Here is an 18901-nt window from a genome sequence, read left to right as displayed (position 1 = left end):
GAGCAGCCCCGCTCCAGAGCTTTCAGCGTTTGCTGCCGGTGAGCAGCCCCGCTCCAGAGCTTTCAGCGTCTGCTGCCGGTGAGCAGCCCCCTGAGCTCCCTGCGTGCGTCCCAGTGCTCCGTCCGAGCGTCCAGCCGACCGGCCCTCCAGAGCCTTCGAGGGTCCACTTCCTGCGCCGGAGACGCCCGCCGGACCCTCTTCCGGGACTTCGCCTCCTGCCCCGCCCGCCGGACGTCTTTCAAGGGTTCTGCCTCCTGGTTCTCCACACACTCTGATGGGTTGTTTTTTGTTTTCTGGACTCGGTAGCCCAGCATCATGACCTGTTTTTTCTGAAGCTCCTGCAGCTTCCACTTCTCTTCCTAACATGGCGCCTCCTAATCCTGACTCTCTTACTGAGAGAGTCAGTAAGAGAGTTAGCTTTAACCTAACAGAGCTCTGTTAGGTTAAAGCTCATCTTCTGAAGTTGGGATATTTTTCCTCCAACAGGTTCCAGAGGAATCGCCTCAAACCAGATGTTGGACTGGATTTTATTTCAATGTCATTTGTGAATGTTAGAGCCTCATTTTCAACAGTGGAACTATAAAGGTTGAAAAAAGTTATTTTGGAGAAAGTCTCATCAACATCAATATTTCCACTAAATAAGAGGCAAAAAAAAATTGTTAAAGGAAAAGCTTCTTAGACGCTGAGCCCGACAGCACCAAACAATTTTTTTTTGTATTAGACAATTTAATTTCACATAATTATCACGGTAAAGGCCATTTGTTTGTATACTTAATGAAACATATTTACCGCGTTTGTTTGTTGTAAATGACGTATAGTCACAAAGAACGAGGTAATTAGTCCAAGTTTATTGAATGTTCAGAAATTACAGCGGCTTTTACAGCAAAGGTAAAATAACTGAACAGGTGATCAACTCTAAACCACTCGCAGCTTTTTACTCTCCGTCTCTTTGTTATTGATCCTGCGATTGCAACCTCCTGCGCTCCACAAGCCGACCAGAGATTACATTAACATAACATTCAGTCCATTACCATATTAGGTTTGCAGGCTTGATATTTATTTTGCGATCATTAATGAGCGCTCCCTGAACACAGCAGTGGTTTATTAGTTAATTTTAAACTCCTGCTCTGCTCGTTATTTTGGTAATGGAACTGAAACGCACAGAATTGCGCAACACCTTACCTTATTGAAACAATAATTACTGAGATTATTGTTGGATCATTAATTTGAACACGTTTTTGTTTTTTTTGGTTTTTTTTTTTTTTTTTGTTTAATAAAGTTACGAACGTTTTAAGCGAGTCAGAGGAGGACGTGCTGGTCTCAGCGGCCAGGCGGCATTCAGTTTGTCACCTAAAGCTGAGATCGACTCAAAACCTTCCGCGACTCAAAACCTTGCACCGCTGCTCTAGCAAAGCACGAACAGTTCAGAAACGATATGAAATGGGGAAAAAAGTTATTAACTGATTAAATCGTGTTTTACATTGTTCTTGAAAAACTAATCAGTCACGGCTGATTAGTGGGTGCACTCACGGCTGAACCCATTGATTCTTTACAGCAGACAGCCACTCCTCTTTTGCAGGTACTGCGTACCCCTGCTAAATGTTTTAGGGGTACGCAGTACCCTACCGTACCCCCCTACTTTCACCCCTGAACCTGGAGTCGAGTTTTCCTCCAATTTCTTTGTTTTTCAGCAATCGTTTCTCGCATTTTCTTACGAGTGAAACATTTCTCCTTAGGGACTTCCTAAAAGAGCAACAGAATCAATGATGTCTGAAATTTTACAATGAACGCTCTTTCTTTACCGACTCATCTACTCCATTACAAGAGATGGGAAAGTAAATTAGCATGAAGGTTTTGACTCAGCTGTCTTTGAGAAAGTGTTCTTGTTTTACCTATTGGTATTCTGTCTTTGGAGTGGTGGTTGATGAGGCCTTCCTCTTTCATAATGCAGGCCAGTTATTGTAATAATCTAAATTCGGTGTTTTCCATTTTAACATCTTCCTTGGGGGGGATTTGAAAGAATTTGTCCTTCAACTTTGCGCTGAGAGAATTCCAGGTAGGACTGTTTACTGCAGTGCTTCTCAGGCATCTTTCACTATTGGGAATCATCAGTAAAGTTGTCTCATTGTTTTATCCAGCATTTACTTTAACATATATGTCAAACTCATAATCTTCATTTCTGTTATTTTTGGAGGAGCTTGTTGTTGTCCTCAGTTGAGACAGGAGGCATTTTGTGTTTGTTTGATGGAGTATTAAAAAGATAAAGGACTAAACACAGATTTGCCTAAGTGATTCCAAGTCTGTTTAAATCAAACCCTACAACTTTCCATTCAGAATTAATAAGTCTTCTGTTTTTCTGTCCCTCAAGTTAAGAGCCTGGGTGCCATTAACAGTTGAAACCAGAAGTGTATGTATACTAAATAAAGACATATTCACCTGTTTTCACTTTTTGAAGTTAAATCATATCAAACTTCTCTTGTCAGAATTATTTCTTCTTGCTAAATGTCACAATAATGAGAGAATATAACAGAGATTTATTAATGTCTTTAAAAATCTGAAGTTTAAATCCATTGTGATTCCTGTCTCTTTAAACAGTGAGGAAAAGCCCAGATGATGATGCCATGACTTTGGGAACGTCTAATAGGCTAACTGACACATTTGAGTTAATTAGAGGCTCACTCTGCTTAATGGTTGGACATGATGAGAAGGTCAGCAGAAATCAGCCCAGATGTCAGAAATAGAATCCTGGAGCTGCTCCAGTCTGGTTCATCCAGTTGCTCACAGGTGGAGTTCAGTACTAGTCATGATGGGAAAGTCCAACCATCATAATCTTCAGGACGGAGACGCTTCTGGTCGGAAATGTGTGAATCAGTCCCAGAACAAAAGCTAAAGATCTTGTGAAGATGCTACTGAAGTCGGTGAGACAGAGACATTATTCACAGAGAAACATGTTCTGTAACAACATGGGCTGAAAGGCCAGAGAGCAGGAGGCCATTACTGCAAATAAAGCACAAGAAAGACGGATTACAGTTTGCAATTCTGGGACACAGAGACATGTCCTGTTTATTTATGGAGACATGTCCTGTGATCTGATCAAACTAAAGTGGAACTATTTGGACATGATGACCGTAGTGTCATGCTGTGTGGTTGTTTTGCTGCTCGAGGAACTGGTCAACTTTATTAAATATATGGCATCATGAGGAAAGAACATTATGTGAAAAATATTGTAGCAACATCTAAAGACATCCACCAGGAAGTTAAAGATTTAGTCCAAATGGGTTCCAGACTAACTTTGACCCTCAGGAGCCAAATGTCTTCAGGATAACAAAGTCAATGCTCTGGCCGTCACAGAGCCCAGATCCCAGTCTTAGACAGAATTTGTGTGTGTGAGAAAGGTGGTCTATAAACCTAACCCAGTTCCACAGGTTCTGTCTGAAGGAATGGACCAGAACTCCAGCAAACTACTGGGAGAAGCTTCTGGAAGGAAACCCAGAAGGGTTGACCCAAGTCATCCAGTTCAGAAGATAACTTGCCCCAATACTAAGCAAATGTATGTAAACGTCTGGGCATAGAAAATGTTATTTTCAAGTTTTAAAGCTGAATTGAACCACAAGTCAAGTCATAACAAGCAAAACAGATTTCATGCTTTAAAATGTTTCCTTTTCTATTTTGTAATGAAAGGTAAATAATCAGAATTTTAAAAATCCATAATTAATTGTTTTACTATGACTACGGGTAGAAATATAACTACAAATATGTCATAAGTTTATATGTTTGTGTTGGAAGAACAGATGTTGCCATCTCCTCTGTCAGACATCCCAGAATCAATGAGAGCTAACATGCAAACATAAGAACCAAATACCAAGTGAAGGCTCAAGCTCCAACCCTTAAAACTATGAAATTACATTGAGGGGTTTTATGCTGCCTTATTTTCATTTTTTATTTTGTTATTAGTGGGAGATGGAGCAAAGAGGGGCAGAAAAGCTGCAACGCTGAATTCCTCTCTGACCATCCTGCAGGTTGTTTACTCTAAATTCATGTATGATATGATGAAGTTTTATGGGATTTTCTGTCTGGAATCTGAATGTTGGTGAGTGAAATCGGTTTGTGTGTGGACACCACACACGGTACGATCAACCCAATTTTTTTATCTCTCAGGTTTTGAAAATCTGCCAACAATTCTAAAATTGTTTCATGTGAACTAAGCTTAAGTAAATAAAAAAACAATATAGTTAATGTGCTTAAACTCAAAATTAACTTAGTAAAGAGCTTTTCTGTCAAAATTCCAGTTTTCTTGTCTCATTGTTTTATCCAGCATTTACTTTAACATAGATGTCAAACTCATAATCTTCATTTCTGTTATTTTTGGAGGAGCTTGTTGTTGTCCTCAGTTGTCCAATCTATAATATTAAGATATATTTTAATATCTTAATAAAGATATTAAAATATGGAATGTCAGCAGATGGTTTGGTAAATAACCCAAGTGGAATCGTTCTTTAATTATTTCTTGAGTGTGAAGCCAACTTTAGCTTAGTATTCCCCCGTTTATACAGTTCCATTCTGTATAAATAAACTATAAAGCAATATTTAGCACAGATGGTTTTAATTTACACATCTTTAGGGGTTAGTAGACTGTTTTGGTGATTTAATATATCCTCCATGTCCAACGTTCTCAACAATAATATTCAGGCCCACGGTTCTAAGAATGGTGGCATTTCTGGTTTGTTATACTACCGAGTTCAGCAGCGCTCCCTGCCCGTAATGCAGGGGACGCTCATACTACTACCCAGCACATCGCTTTGCTTCACTTTTGGCAAGACACACAGTGCAAAACTGAAGCCTGCAAAGAAAGGCAGTGTGGTTTGAAAAGCAGGATTGTCATTCACATCAGCAGTTTTGTGTAGATGCATTCACTTCAAATTATAATTAGTAAAAATGTGCCTGTGTGAAGATGCTAGTTTGAATTACTTTAGCTCCAAATGTACTGGACTGAGAAAATGTTACAGTAGGACTTTTATATTTTGTGACTTCTAAAATGGAATGTGTGTATCTGTACTGAAGAATCCATGAAGGTGTAACAGTAGTTTTGTCTATGTTTGATAAAGAAATACTCAAGTTATTTTTTTCTGACAGTTATGTGGATCTGTTTGCAACCATTTGTTTTAGATCATTTGAGGAAAAACTGTAAGAGTAAGATTTTTTTTTTTAAGTCCGATTCAAAAGAATAAAATGTGTGTACTTGTACTAATTTGAAGACGATTAAAAACTGCTATAGGTTTTTCATCTGACTTTAACTTCAAAGTTACAAGGCACAAATACCTTTGCACCAAAAATACCTCCATAGGTCCGCCTGCTAAACATTTGGCATTCTTAAGGAGAAAATATCATTGCTTCACAGCAGCAAAGGCACTAAAATAGGTTGTACCAGAAGTACATTCTTCACAAAAAACTACAGTTTCTATGTATCTGTTCCACTGTTCAGAAACTAAGGAATCACATATTCATATCGGATATTCATATCCTTGGAACTTGTTCACATGTTGCTGTATGCAAAAGCATCCAGTGAAGTATATGAGGCCACATTGAGACCAAAATGAATCATTCAAAACTCTATGTGAGGTTGAATATTAACAATGCACGATACTGGAAACACTCAAGACAGAGCCTGTCTTTCATTCTTTCCTAATTGAGCTTTATTCTGCTTAGAGGAATAGAGAGTTGTTTCAGTCTCAAGATGTCCACAGCTCAAAACATATCCCAAACACCTGCCGCTGGAATTTTAGTGAAATGTGATGTAAAGTGTTGACTTTGGAGAACAAAAACAAATAATCACCACCATTTTTAGATTTTTGTAAAATTTATTGAAAATGATCCTTTTCATTCTAAGTCAAATATAGGGAACTCAAGATTCATATTAAAATATAGTGTATCCTGACATTCTAACTAAAATGTTAAAGGAAAATGAATGCTTCTGCACTGATATATAAACCAAGCTTTTGGGAGCAGAATTTGACATGTGTGGGTCCTAAACAGGAGAAACTTTAGCTTTCCTTATGTAAATGTCACATTTCAGATTATTTTGGGACTTGATTCATACTGATGCTTGTTTTGTATTCTTAACTGAGGCATTCCTTCATCTCACTAGTATGTGTTGTTCTGTGATGATCTATCACATAAAATCCCAATAAATATGTTAAAGTTTGGGGTTGTCATGTTGCAAAATGTGAAAAAGTTCAAGGTGGATTAATGCTTTTGCAAGGCACTGCATTCAAAGTGATAGCTGTTATTTTACATCATCTGCCTTTAAGTGAACGCTTACACAAAACCAGAAGCTCCAGTCAAACACTGGCTCCAGCTTTTTAAGAGTTTACACTTGCTGAATGAAACAAGCTAGTCAAAGACAACACCACAGATTCATTCAAGGATCTCATCGTCTTCATCCAGTTTCATAATACTGAAAGGTTTGGTACTGTTAGAGTTAGAGTTATTAAAGATAACAGTAGTTGCATGGTGGTGAATGCAGGTCAAGAAGCTATTGTTCCTCAAACTGGGGACAAAAAGCACAACACACTCAGAGTCCAGTGTTCTGCTTCACTTACACCATTCATCTTTTCACAATCGGATTTTTTGTGTAAAATGGGGCTGAATACACAATAATAACCCTGCAGTCAAAAATAACACAATTGTTTGATAGAAATCACTGCAAACAATGCAGATTTGAAATTCCCCTACAAAAATTTCCTGACATCATTGTTTTATTTCTGCCTTTAAACAATTAACATTTTCAAAAGAATCTCTTTTTCTTGCAGTTACACTACAGCAACGAGTGCAAGTTCAGAGAGAAGCTCCTCGCCAACAACTACAATGCCTATGAATCGGCCGCCTACCAAAGGATGTTCATGGGCCTGAGTAAGAATGGCAAAACAAAAAGAGGAAACAGAGTGTCACCAGCGATGACAGTGACACATTTCTTGCCAAGAATCTAGTGAGCTGATAAATCTACTTCAAGACAATATGGGATGAAGGAGGGAGCCAATCAGGAGAGGGCCAGGGGAGTGGGGGGAGGTTTTTTCCAAATTGTGATGCACTTTCACTCCAAGCCTTTTGTAAGTGTATCATATTTGATTTTTTACTTTGTACATATTCAGTTTTTTATTAATGTTTAACATCTGTTTTGTATTTTTATAGGAATGGATGTCTTTTCACTGAGGGACAGTCAATATTCTAGACATTTTATTTATGTTTTCATTTCTTATTTATCAGACATTTGCTGCTACTGAATGAAACCCCGTCTTTCAATGTATTCTTTGCACAGATGGAAAAATTATTACCTTTTTTTCTTTTTTCTTTTATTTTACCTTTATTTAACCAGGAAAGTCCCTGTGAGATTAAAAACCTTTTTTTCAAGGGAGTTCTGGTCAAGAAGCAGTAAAGTAACTAATATTCTCTGCTGTACGGCATTAGTTACACAATGTCATACAAATAATTACTAAACAGTCACAATTTAAGGAAGTCATCTCTAGATCTCTCAGTCTTGATGTAAAGGTTTCAGTTAAAGAAGTTCTGTTAATTTCCAGTTTTTTTGTGTGTTTGTTTTAAAAGGCCCATTTCTGTTTGAGGAAATAGATCAGTGAACTTGACTACCTGATATCTCAGCAGGTTTATATGTATGGCATTGTTCAATTGGGATTGGTTTGATTCAGAATCTTCTCAGAACAGAAATAAGATGTGTGTCTTCGTGTGAGAATGTGGCACTTATTGCCCAACACTTCAAACCTTATGCTTCTCCATTTCACCTGAGGAGGATCTGGAGGTGTTCTGGAGACATTGCCTTTAACTTAGAGTTTAGATGGATTCATGTGCCAGCATCAGAGACAAGTTCTCTTACTTACAGTTCATTCTCTTTTCTTTAACCTGATAGCATCAGAAAGACAACTCCATCCTGGTGACACATACCTACAGCGATTCCTCTTTTTGAGAGTTTTACTCTAATACAGCACCTGCACTGTTACTGACTATAACTGAATTAAATAAGCTCATAATGCTTACCAAATAATCAGCATTATTTTTCTCACTTTAAAAACTCTACTGTCCCATGCAGACATATCTTTGTATCAGTGTACTATATTTGTTTTTAATCTTTGCTGCAGTAATTTTACAGAAGCTTATAGTTTATTTGGGCCCTGCTGTCAGCAGAACATCTGATTAGATATGATGTGGAAGCATCAAACAAACCAGGCCTTTGAATCTTGTAAAAAAACAGAGCTGCACCACTCAGAGCCAGGAAGAGGAGCTTAGTGCTGTTAATCAAGCTTATGTCTATGCTGCTAAATGTGCTAATGGCAGAAAAACAACTTTCCATTAAAGGAAATCTGTTTAGCTGCTGTGTTTGGTGGCCATGCTAACTAGCCTGAGAATTCATGACAGGCTCCATTGTGGTGAAGCGACTGTAGTGCAGCAGAAAGCAAATAGGAGGGTCTGAGCAGCGAGCACACAAGATTTATTGACAGCACTAACCTCCTCCTTCTGGCTGTGATTGGTTGTTTCTGACCTAGCGTTGTATTGCTGCAGATGGCTGTAGCATCACAGGGAGAAGCAGAGCAGCTTGATTTTTTTCACAGATTATCTGTCTCATTTTAACTGGCCTTAAAATGACTGACACCATGTCAGTGTCACCATGTCAGTGACATGGTGACAGTTTTGACAAATATGTAAAAAACTCCTTTTTTTATTAAAGCTACATATGTTTAATAAGTTTCTTGTAAGGAAACTTAGAGCACACTAGAGGGAGATTGAAATATCATAATTTAGGAGCTGGAGCAACTTTTTATGTAATGTGCTGTAATGACATGACTCTCTCTGAGAGGGGAACAGCGTTAAACCTCTGAAAGTGGAAAAGTGTTCTGTCCAGCATAGCACCAGCACTAGCCTCAAGTTGGGCAAAAAGGAGTATGTGTGGCTCTGGAGCCTAATTGAAATAGTATCGTGTTACTGAGAGAGAGGGACAGAGAAGAAAGAGGGAAATGGACAAGAGAGGAGGAGGGGAGAGTTAACCCCACAGCCTCCACTGTGTCTGTTTATAGCACTGCCAGAGGGGTGAACTCTGAACTTTTCTGCCGTCAGTCTTAGTCAGAGCTCTGTGTCCAACAGTAGGGAGAGGAATCCTCTTTGACATGATTTAAGTGGAAAATTTGGGAGTTTATAGGCAAGGTCAAAGAGCTGAAATGCAACAGTCAAGTAATAGCCTTGACCTGGGATAAGACTATTCTTATTTCAAGTAATGCATTATTGTCAGGCAGCTGTCAAACAAGAAAAGTTGCTCTGTATCATTAGAATAACTTTGCCAACTGGAAAAATCTGCAAACTTGGTTTGTGTTGTTCGTAACTTTTCATAAGAGCATGTAATACAAAAGGAATGATTTATAAATATGAAGTTCATTAAGAACTTATAATTGTTTGTTCCATCCTAACATCCTAAATATAGATACACGCACACATACACACACAGAGCATTATTGGTAGCACTCTGTTAATGAAGGAAAAGCCCACAGTGGTTACTAAAATAACTTGAAATTGACAAAAGTAATAATAACTAAAAATGTTCTAAGAATGAACCAGTGAAAATCAGACATTCCTTTTGAAATGCAATTCAACAAATGAAACAGACCAGAATAAAATTTATTTTACCTGTAACTTAATATTTTGTTGCTCAATCTTTTGAGGCAATCACTGCAATCAAACCATTTCTGTAACTATCAGTGAGACTTCTGCACCTGACCGTAGGTATCCTTGTCCACTCCTCATGGACAAACCGCTCCAGCTGCCTCCAGTTGAAGGGAAAGTCTTCTCCAGATGTTTCAGCTCCACAGATGTTCAACAGGATTTCGATCATGTCTCATTAAAGGTCAGTTCAGTATAGTCCAATGTTTTGCTCTGGGCCATTCTTGGGCAGCTGTGTGTTTTGGGTCATTATCCTGTTGGAAGACCCATGAGCAAGTTTTCTATAACTAGGCACCACATTTCTCTCCAGAATGCCTCGATAATCTTGAGATTTCCTCAAACCAGCACAGACTCCAGTCAAAGCAGCCCCAGAGCATAACACAGCCTCCTCCATGTTTCCCAGAGTTATTTTCCCAGTAGTTCTTTTCTTGGCAAGCAAAGAACTGATGAGCCAGTTCCAGTTTTCTTCTGCTTACTGAGGACATTCTACCAGAAACTTTGTGACTTGTCAACATGCATTGGGGGAAATTCTAGTCTCACATTTTATGCTCGCTTTACTTCTTGGTCGTCTCCCATGAAGTCCACTTTGATTCAAACAATTATGGATTTGACACTGATGTACCTTGACCTCGGAGTTGACCTTTGATGTCTTTGGAGGTTGTTATGGGCCCCTTGGTAGCCGTCATTATCTTTCTCCTCAATTTGTCATAAATGTTCCTCCAGTTTTCAGTAAATTTTCATTTTTATCACTTTTGTCAGTTACAAGTTTTTCATGGAGGACTGTGGGTTTTTATGGTCATTAACAGAGGTGTGCTTATATCTATATTTGTATATATCTATAGATGGACAGATAGGGAGGCTATAATTATAGCATAAATTACTATGTAGTTAATAAAAATAGCTCTTTGTTCCAAAGGAATGTGAAATTCAATTTGATAGTTTGAAAAAATTTACAAAATGAGTATTTGTTCAGTACAAACATCACACTATTTACATTCAGTTTCAATAAAACTGTTCCAAACAGCAGAAATCTGCAGAAACATGCTGCTGATTTTTACCACCACTTCACACCTACTCACCAGTTTAACTCTGACTGCTCCTCCGGTGGCTCTGAGGTGTAACAGCAGAGGATTCATTTCTGTAACTATGCTTACATAACAAAAGAAAAGGCATTTAACACATTCTTAGAAAGAAAATAGTTTTTGACAAAACACAACCCATCATAATCAATTAATTTAGTTTGATTAATATAAAATATCAGATATATGTTATAATATGTTAATATACTCAAAATATTTGAGTATATTGAACATTAATGTAATATAACATTAATATGTTATAGTATATTTAATATACTTAAACATCTAAGCAATTTCCCCTCGGGGGTCAATAAGGTATATTCTATTCTATTCCTTTATATAAAGGAGTTGGAAAGAAGCACATTAACATTAACTAACATCACATTTACATTGAAGCCAAGATATCTGTTTTCCCATTTACAACTTGAAGAACTGAAAATCTACAGTTTTATCTATAAGACGTCTTCAAGTAATTGTTATAAAAATTCTCCTCATTAATCAGCTATATGTATTAACTGTCCTCATTGTTAGAACACATTCACTAATATATATTATTTATGAGATACAAGCAGTTGTCCAGTTTTGGAACAAAATATTTCCACTTGTGCTTGTAAGACTTGTAAGACCAGGATTGCTTTAGCTTCCAGTGTGAGCTGTTGTCCTGACCTACTTCTGCTTACTGTACATTTGCGTCGTCTACCCTCCCTCCTTCTAGCATTTGTCTCTGTCTCTCTGAGTCCTAGAGGTTTACTGCAGGCCGGGCCGGCTCTGGTGGCGATGTTGTCCTAGTTGTGCCTTGTCACGTTCCGGCTATCTTTACCCCACGATATGCTTTCAGAAAAAATCATCATGCAAGAAATATTTACAGACAGCTGTTGAACCATATATGCTAGACTCTGTAACTCAATGTTTTTCTGTATATATTTTGAAAGTGAAGGTGCTAAAAAGGGTTGGCAGTTTTAAATTAACAGAGCTGGTTTTGAATGATTGTCTGAAAGTTTAGGGTTCTTGATTTGCTTGACTTTGTGTGATCAAGGTTTTCAGTCCATACTTAATAACAGCAGTTGCAGTGAGGTTGTAGATAGGTGAAGTAGTATCTTATTTTCTCTATTTTTTGTGTCTTTTTTGGGAAAGACATTTGGAACCTCCATTTCAACATTCCATAATAATGCTGCTAATAGTAGCAGCCTGCTCTTGATAGGGACGACGGTGCTTTCCCTTCTGCTTTTAGTAGCTAGTAGTGATAATAAATTAGCAGAGCAGCCAGCCACGCTGCATGCACACGCTAGCTATTCAGGTGCAAATAGCTTAAACAAATCTCATGCAAACTGTTTCTGTAGTGACTTAAGGCCAATCCTGCAACCCTCTGTGGAAATCCAGAGTAATCTGAACTCTGCAGGCTAACTGTGAAACATAAGTTCAGCTTTCAAAACAAGTGCTAAAGTTACAGTATGCAGCTCCTGAAACACCTCCTGCTACAGCAGAGTATTCAAGTACATATGCTGTGTACAAACAGCATGTGTACACATATGCTGTGTCTGGTGCTCACAGCTGGGCTTGCTGCTCAGCAGTATCCCTGCTTTGCATGACATGCAGCATGTTTACCTGTCTGCCCTCCAGTGACCCTGGGCCAGCCCTTTATCCCACCTGATCATTTGGTTATCCAGCTGCAGCCCCAGCACAGCAGACCAGCTCCTAAATCTACAGCCTGCAAATGGCAAAGCCCACCTTTGCAAAAAAGAGCCACAAGCTCCACTGAGTGTGGCTAGTAACATGAGGCTAACTGACAGAGTCACTTCAGCCACATCACATCATTTCTGCCCTACCAAGAAGTTTATGAGTAGAAACTCATAAATCCAGACATCTGAGTCTTCCATCTGAAATGTTTCTGGTCAAAAATAAAATCTTATTTTGAATTTAACTGTAGTGAAAGAAATGTTAATATGAATAAACTAGCCAAACCACAGCCATAGAGAAACAAAGAAGCAACTTTTTATGTAAAAAGTTAGAGCGACTTAGTAGAAAAGAATTACAATTATATTCTAATTTTATGAATCCTTGAAAGTGAACCTTATTATGTGGTGATGCATCATGAGTGAAGAGTATTAAAATAGCTGAATTTCTCTTTTCACATTGTTTTTTCACATCTGTGAACTGTTTAATGTTATGTAGCCTACTGTATGCTTTTCAAATTTCATTCAGGGAAAGTGATGAAAACTGATTCTTAATCTCAAGTGGTCTTACAGCAATTTTGTATCTTCTATTTGTATTCTATAAATTGTCCTGTAGTTTTATACAGGTCTCTAAATGTACCTATTTGTGTGCTGTGCACATGGCTAACGCACACCTCAAGGGTTGCTGATAATTAAAACATATTTCTCCTAATAGTTTGTGTCATTGTTTCTTGTATCTTGTTCAGAATGTTGGACTGAGTTGTCCTTGAGTTGCTGCACAAATGTACTCATTTTGTAAACGATGAAGAGAATTTCAAATTAAGACTTATTGTTTCAGGTGTGGCTGCCAGTAAGTGTCACATGCAGATTGCCAGTGTTTATGTCATGATTTCATGTATGAACCCACAGCCAAATCCTGATTGGTGTTCAAAGGTGGAGGGTGCAATTATTGGTCTAGAAAGAAATGTCCAAGAGATTTTACAGGGACTTTCTTCTCTAAAGGTTTCTCAAGCCCAAGCTAGGTCCTCAGTTATGCGGCCACTCCCTCTTGCTGTCACTCCCACAGTTAACGCTAACAACGAACCTAAGATCCCCCCCTTCCAAGACCCTCGAGGCCTTAGAAAGGCTTGTCTCGTGGATTGATCAACGTCTTCATGAACGAAAGAGGGAGAAGTCTTCATCTAATAATCAAAGAAGGGTCTCAACAGTCCAGGTCAGTCCATGCAGCATGCCACAAACCTCCATGCCCCCCACCTGTTAGCGCTGAAGAGTCCATGCAGTTGGGTAGGACCAGGCTCTCTGCTGAAGAGAGTGAGAGGAGGTTCAGAAATCACCTGTATTTCTACTGCGAAGAAAAAAACCATCAAGCTCTTAACTGTCCATCAAAAGGACAGGCTCAGAAAAGCTCGGGGGTCTTTGCTGAGCCCTATCCTCAGATCTCAAAAACCTCCCCACAATCAGTGCGCCATCAGATTTTCTGACTCTCCTAAAGGAATGGAAGTTCCTGTTTTCAATGATTCTGGGGCTGATGCTGACTTTATTGATGTCAGCCTAGCTCATAAGCTCGCACTGGAGTTGGAACTTCTAGAGAAACCACGTGAGATTCTTGCTATTGATGGGCATCTCATTGATCAAATAACTCACTGCACTAAGCTTGTTTTTGTGCTGATTTCAGAAAACCACGACAGGATTACGTTTCTGCTGACCAGGTCTCCTGAGATCCCCGTGATTCTGGGACGCCCATGGCTAATCAAGCACAGTCCAGTCATCAATTGGTTCACTGGTGAGGCTCAGTCTTGGGGTCCATCTTGCTCCACTTCTTGTTTGAGGGAAGCCCCTATCATGAAATCTCCCTGTGAGGTCAACCATGACTATCCAGATCTGTCATTAAGGTTTATCATGATTTACGTGAGGTATTTAACAAATCGAAGGCCACTTCTATGCCTCCCCACAGAGAGTACAACTGTGCCATTGACCTTCGCCCTGGGACCACCCCACCTAGGGGCAGATTGTATTCCATTTCTGGTCCTGAAAGAGGGGCAATGGAGGAATACATTTCAGACTCCCTCAAGTCAGGACTAATCAGAAAGTCTTCTTCCCCAGCAGGTGCAGGATTCTTCTTTGTGGGCAAGAAGGATGCATCGATTATTGAGGCCTTAATGAAATTACAATCAAGAACAGGTATCCTCTGCCTCTCATGACTTCTGCTTTTGAGCTCCTTCAAGGAAGTACTGTGTTCACAAAACTGGATCTGCGTAATGCCTACCATCTGGTCCGAATAAGAGAGGGAGACAAATGGAAGACGGCTTTCAACACCCCTTCAGGGCATTATGAATACCTGGTCATGCCCTTTGGGCTCACTAATGCCCCAGCAGTTTTCCAGGCATTGGTTAACAATGTTTTAAGGGACATGTCAACAGATTTGTTTTTGTATACTTTGTTGACATCTTGATTTTTTCAAAGGATCTGCCTACCCATATCAAGCATGTTTGTGAGGTTCTTCTTAGGCTTCTCCAAAATAAACAATTTGTTAAGGCTGAGAAGTGTGCATTTCATCAGTCTTCTGCATTCTTTCTGGGTTTTGTCATTGTTCCTGGCAGGATCAACATGGATCCATCTAAGGTGGCAGTAGTCTTGGAGTGGTCCGACCCATCAAGTTTGAAGGAGCTTCAGCGGTTTCTTGGGTTTGCCAATTTTTTATTACTCTTTTATCAAGGATTGCAGTTCAGTGGCTGCCCCTCTTCATCAATTCACTTCAACCAAGACTCAGTTCAAGTGGTCTTCAGAGGCTAAACATGCTTTTGGTAAGTTGAAACGTCTTTTCACCTCAGCTCCCATTCTGCGTTTTCCTGATCCGTCTAACCCTTTTGTTGTGGAGGTTGATGCCTCAGACACTGGGGTCGGCGCAGTTCTGTCTCAACAGTTTGCAGGTGATGCCAGATTACATCCCTGTTCCTTTTTTCTCACCGGGTCTCTGCCTCCGAGTGAAACTACGACGTTAGAGACATAGAACTGTTGGTTTTCAAACTAGCATTGGAGGAATGGAGGCACTGGCTGGAGGGGTTCACACATCCTTTTACTGCGTGGACAGACCATAAGAACTTGGAGTACCTCAAGTCTGCCAAGAGACTGAACCCACACCAAACTAGATGGGCACTATTCTTTAGCAGATTTGACTTTACCCTGGCCTATCAACCAGGCAGCAAGAACGTCAAACCCTTTCAAGATTTCATCAGCCTTCTGTCTGTCATCTTTCCCTCCAAGACCAGGTTAGTTCTAACCAGAATTGAGACCTTGCTTAACCCTCGTGTTGTCTTAACATTCTGTTTACCCCCCTTGTCCTACTGGTCAAAAATGACCCGCCCTAACAAAAGCCCCAAAATAAAGCAAATGAATTGAATTTTGAATCCAAAATCTATTTGTCACGATGAAACAATCTGTTATTTATTAGTTCAACTCAATCCAATAATTTTTTTATCATGTATTTTTGTTATACAATACAAAAAGAAAATCAACAGTATTTTTTTTTTTTACCACAAACCAAGTGTTGTGGCAGTTTTCCTTTACACTGAAAAGGTTTATTATTGTAATTATATAAATGTGAAGTTATTACTTTGGAATTAATTATACTGAAAGGGAAAAAAGTCAACAATTTGGAACTTTTTTGTCAACGGTTCATTCCTTTATATTTTTTTAGGAAGTGAATTATAAAAATACCTCTCGTAACACAACAAAAAAATGTAACTTGATTTTGTGAACAATTTAACATCAGCTGTTGTGTTGTGTCTCATAATTATATGAAATGTTCAACACAAGACAAAGAACGTCTTCTGTCCAACATAAGGTGCTGAATTTATAAGATGTTCTTATGTTGAACATCCTCAACACAAGATGAAGAACATCTTCTGTTCAGCATAATGTACACTGTGTGTACTGTGTGTACACTGAACCTGGCCTGCCTCTGAACCTGCCTCCAGTCTTCTGATCATTGGATTTTTATTGCCTGAAACCCTCCTGTGCATGACCTTGGATCGTTTCGATGACTGAGCCTCTGGTTGGTGGATTTTGTCCCTGTCATCTGTTTGTCCCTGAGCCCCCAAGGCCTCCCACTGCCCATTCACCCTAAACTCCCCAGGCTGGATTCCTGACCCCTGTGGATCCCCCATTCCTGACCTACCAGTGTGCCCACACCCTGTAGAGCCCCTTCAACACCATCATTTTTCTAGTAAAACGTTTGGTGAACTGAACACTTGTTTTGGCTCCGTTTTGGGTTCTGGCTGATTATGCTTTAATTTTACAGTTTACGATTTATACTCATATTTTTGATATTTTATCTTGCAAATACAGCTTGCTTGTTTAAATATCAGCAGACTTAAAGTTAACGTGAGCCACCTTGGACTGGAGCTGTTCATCTCTAATTCAGAGAGATAATCATTTCCAGCTTTCAAATCCTGTTTTTATGATGTACAGTATGTTTGATAGAGGAGTTTTGACTATTTTGAAAACATTTCTTCATCAACTAAAACAATGCTTCAGAAATGTTCACCAAAAGTTTCTGTTAAAACATTCATTCAGCAGTTTATATCTTACCTGTAGTAGATAGCTATCTGGCCTCTGATTTGTTGGAGCCAACACAAGATCAAATCAGACTTCTGCCCTCTTAACATTTTTCTAGTCTCAAAAATGATATAGCAGTTTATGTGAACAATGTTTTATGAACTTATCTTTCATCTTGTTTGCACTGGAAATACAGGTAAGAGGTAGTTGCCATCAACGATCTTAAACCCCGTACTGAGAACTTGACCAACATGTTTGTCCTACCTGGAAGCAGCATTTTGGTTCCAGATTCCTGACCTGACACACAACTCATCTCAAAGCTGAAGACTAGAGTGACACCAAAGACGCCGTCCAACCCCAAACACATGAATCTCATTGCAAAGAATGTCACTTACATAACAGCAGTGAGGTTAAAAGCTGCTCAGCAGTTTCATCAAAGTAAACCAAAGCATGTTGTTGCTGGGAGACCAATAAAGGCACATTCAATATTGGGAATGGTATAAATCCTTTTAAACCCTATTTGGTAACACTTTATTTGAAGGGGGTGAATAAGACTGACATGACACTGTCATAAACATGACATAACATCTGTCATGAACATCAATAAGTCTTCACGAATATTTATGACTGTTGTCATAAAGTGTCATTCGGTAAATCATGACACTTTTAATACAAAGTTGACATTATTCAAAATATCTTTATGACAACTTGACATTAATCTAGTCAAAATATCTTCGTTATGACAACTTGTCATTAACCAAGAAATTATGATCTGACATAAATTTGTTATAAAAGTATTACTGATTAAACTTTAAAAATTTGCTTTATGTAGTAATATTATATAGCTCTGCCATGTTGTTTAGTCTTAATTTTCTTAATTTAATCGATTATAAAGTTTTACAGCAAGATGTCTACAAAGCACTTATGAACTTTGCATTTGAAACATTATTTAAGGTTGTTTTAACCCTTGTGCGTGCGAGGACTGAGGCAAACGTAGAGGACTGTGGCAAATGATACAAGTTTTAAGTGGGGTCGGTTGGACCCCATTTCTAAACACAAGGGTTAAGTAGTGCAATACACCATCTCCACCAATGAAAGGAACAAGGCATGCAGTGTGTCGGTGAAGAAGAAATCTTTCATCTTGTGAGGCCTAACCATAGACATAACATAAGAATAGGGCGGCCATCTTGGAGCGGTCCACCTCTCCCTCGGCGTTATGTGTTTACCAAGCACAATGACGTATCAGGGCATTTAATCAATCAAAGCTCGCTTTTTTGTTACTGCAAACCATATTCAATCATCTGTCAAAGCTACATTTATAAACAATTGTATTTTTAAGTATGTTTTTTAATACATAGTTCAGCATATATGCTTAGTGGCAATAGAATAAGAATGGAATATTCTGATATTGATGTATGATGAGCATATTACAAAGCACACAGCCGTTCATAATTTATTTAATAAATTATTTAGTAATATCAATACATATTTATATAACTATACAAACACAAACAAATAATGATTAATAATGACACAAATAAATAAATAATGATTTAATACTGAATAATATATATTGGATACATATACATACATATAGATATATGTGTTTTTCAGCCGACAAGTTCTACCTTCAGAGTGATTCAGTAGCTGAGATTGAGTCCAAAATCCGTGCTGCAGTGAATCTGTCTCTCTTTATAGATATCTCCCTCTACTTCCTCACATTGTGTCTTTATGAAACCTTCAAAACAAAAACGGAGGATTTGGGATGTATCTTACTAATGAAAGAATTACATATAAATAATAGTCTTTACCACCTGTGCACACTTTGCTGGTGAATGTTATAACACATAATATAAGTTTTATAATATGTGT

The 18901-nt window shown here is 38.6% G+C and overlaps 1 protein-coding gene across 1 annotated transcript in view; it reads left to right on the top strand.

Moving 5' to 3' along the window:
- Positions 1-10931, top strand: part of fgf4 (fibroblast growth factor 4) — a 40591-nt gene extending 29660 nt beyond the window's left edge. The window contains exon 3 of the mRNA XM_008404977.2: positions 6810-10931. Coding sequence (XP_008403199.1) covers positions 6810-6986 — 177 coding nt within the window. The 3' untranslated portion in view covers positions 6987-10931. The remainder of the gene's footprint in view (positions 1-6809) is intronic.
- The last annotated feature ends 7970 nt before the right edge of the window (positions 10932-18901 follow it).

This window comes from Poecilia reticulata, linkage group LG3, assembly GCF_000633615.1.
Source record: "Poecilia reticulata strain Guanapo linkage group LG3, Guppy_female_1.0+MT, whole genome shotgun sequence".
Lineage (NCBI taxonomy): Eukaryota > Metazoa > Chordata > Actinopteri > Cyprinodontiformes > Poeciliidae > Poecilia > Poecilia reticulata.
This window is presented reverse-complemented; position numbering and strand designations above follow the sequence as displayed.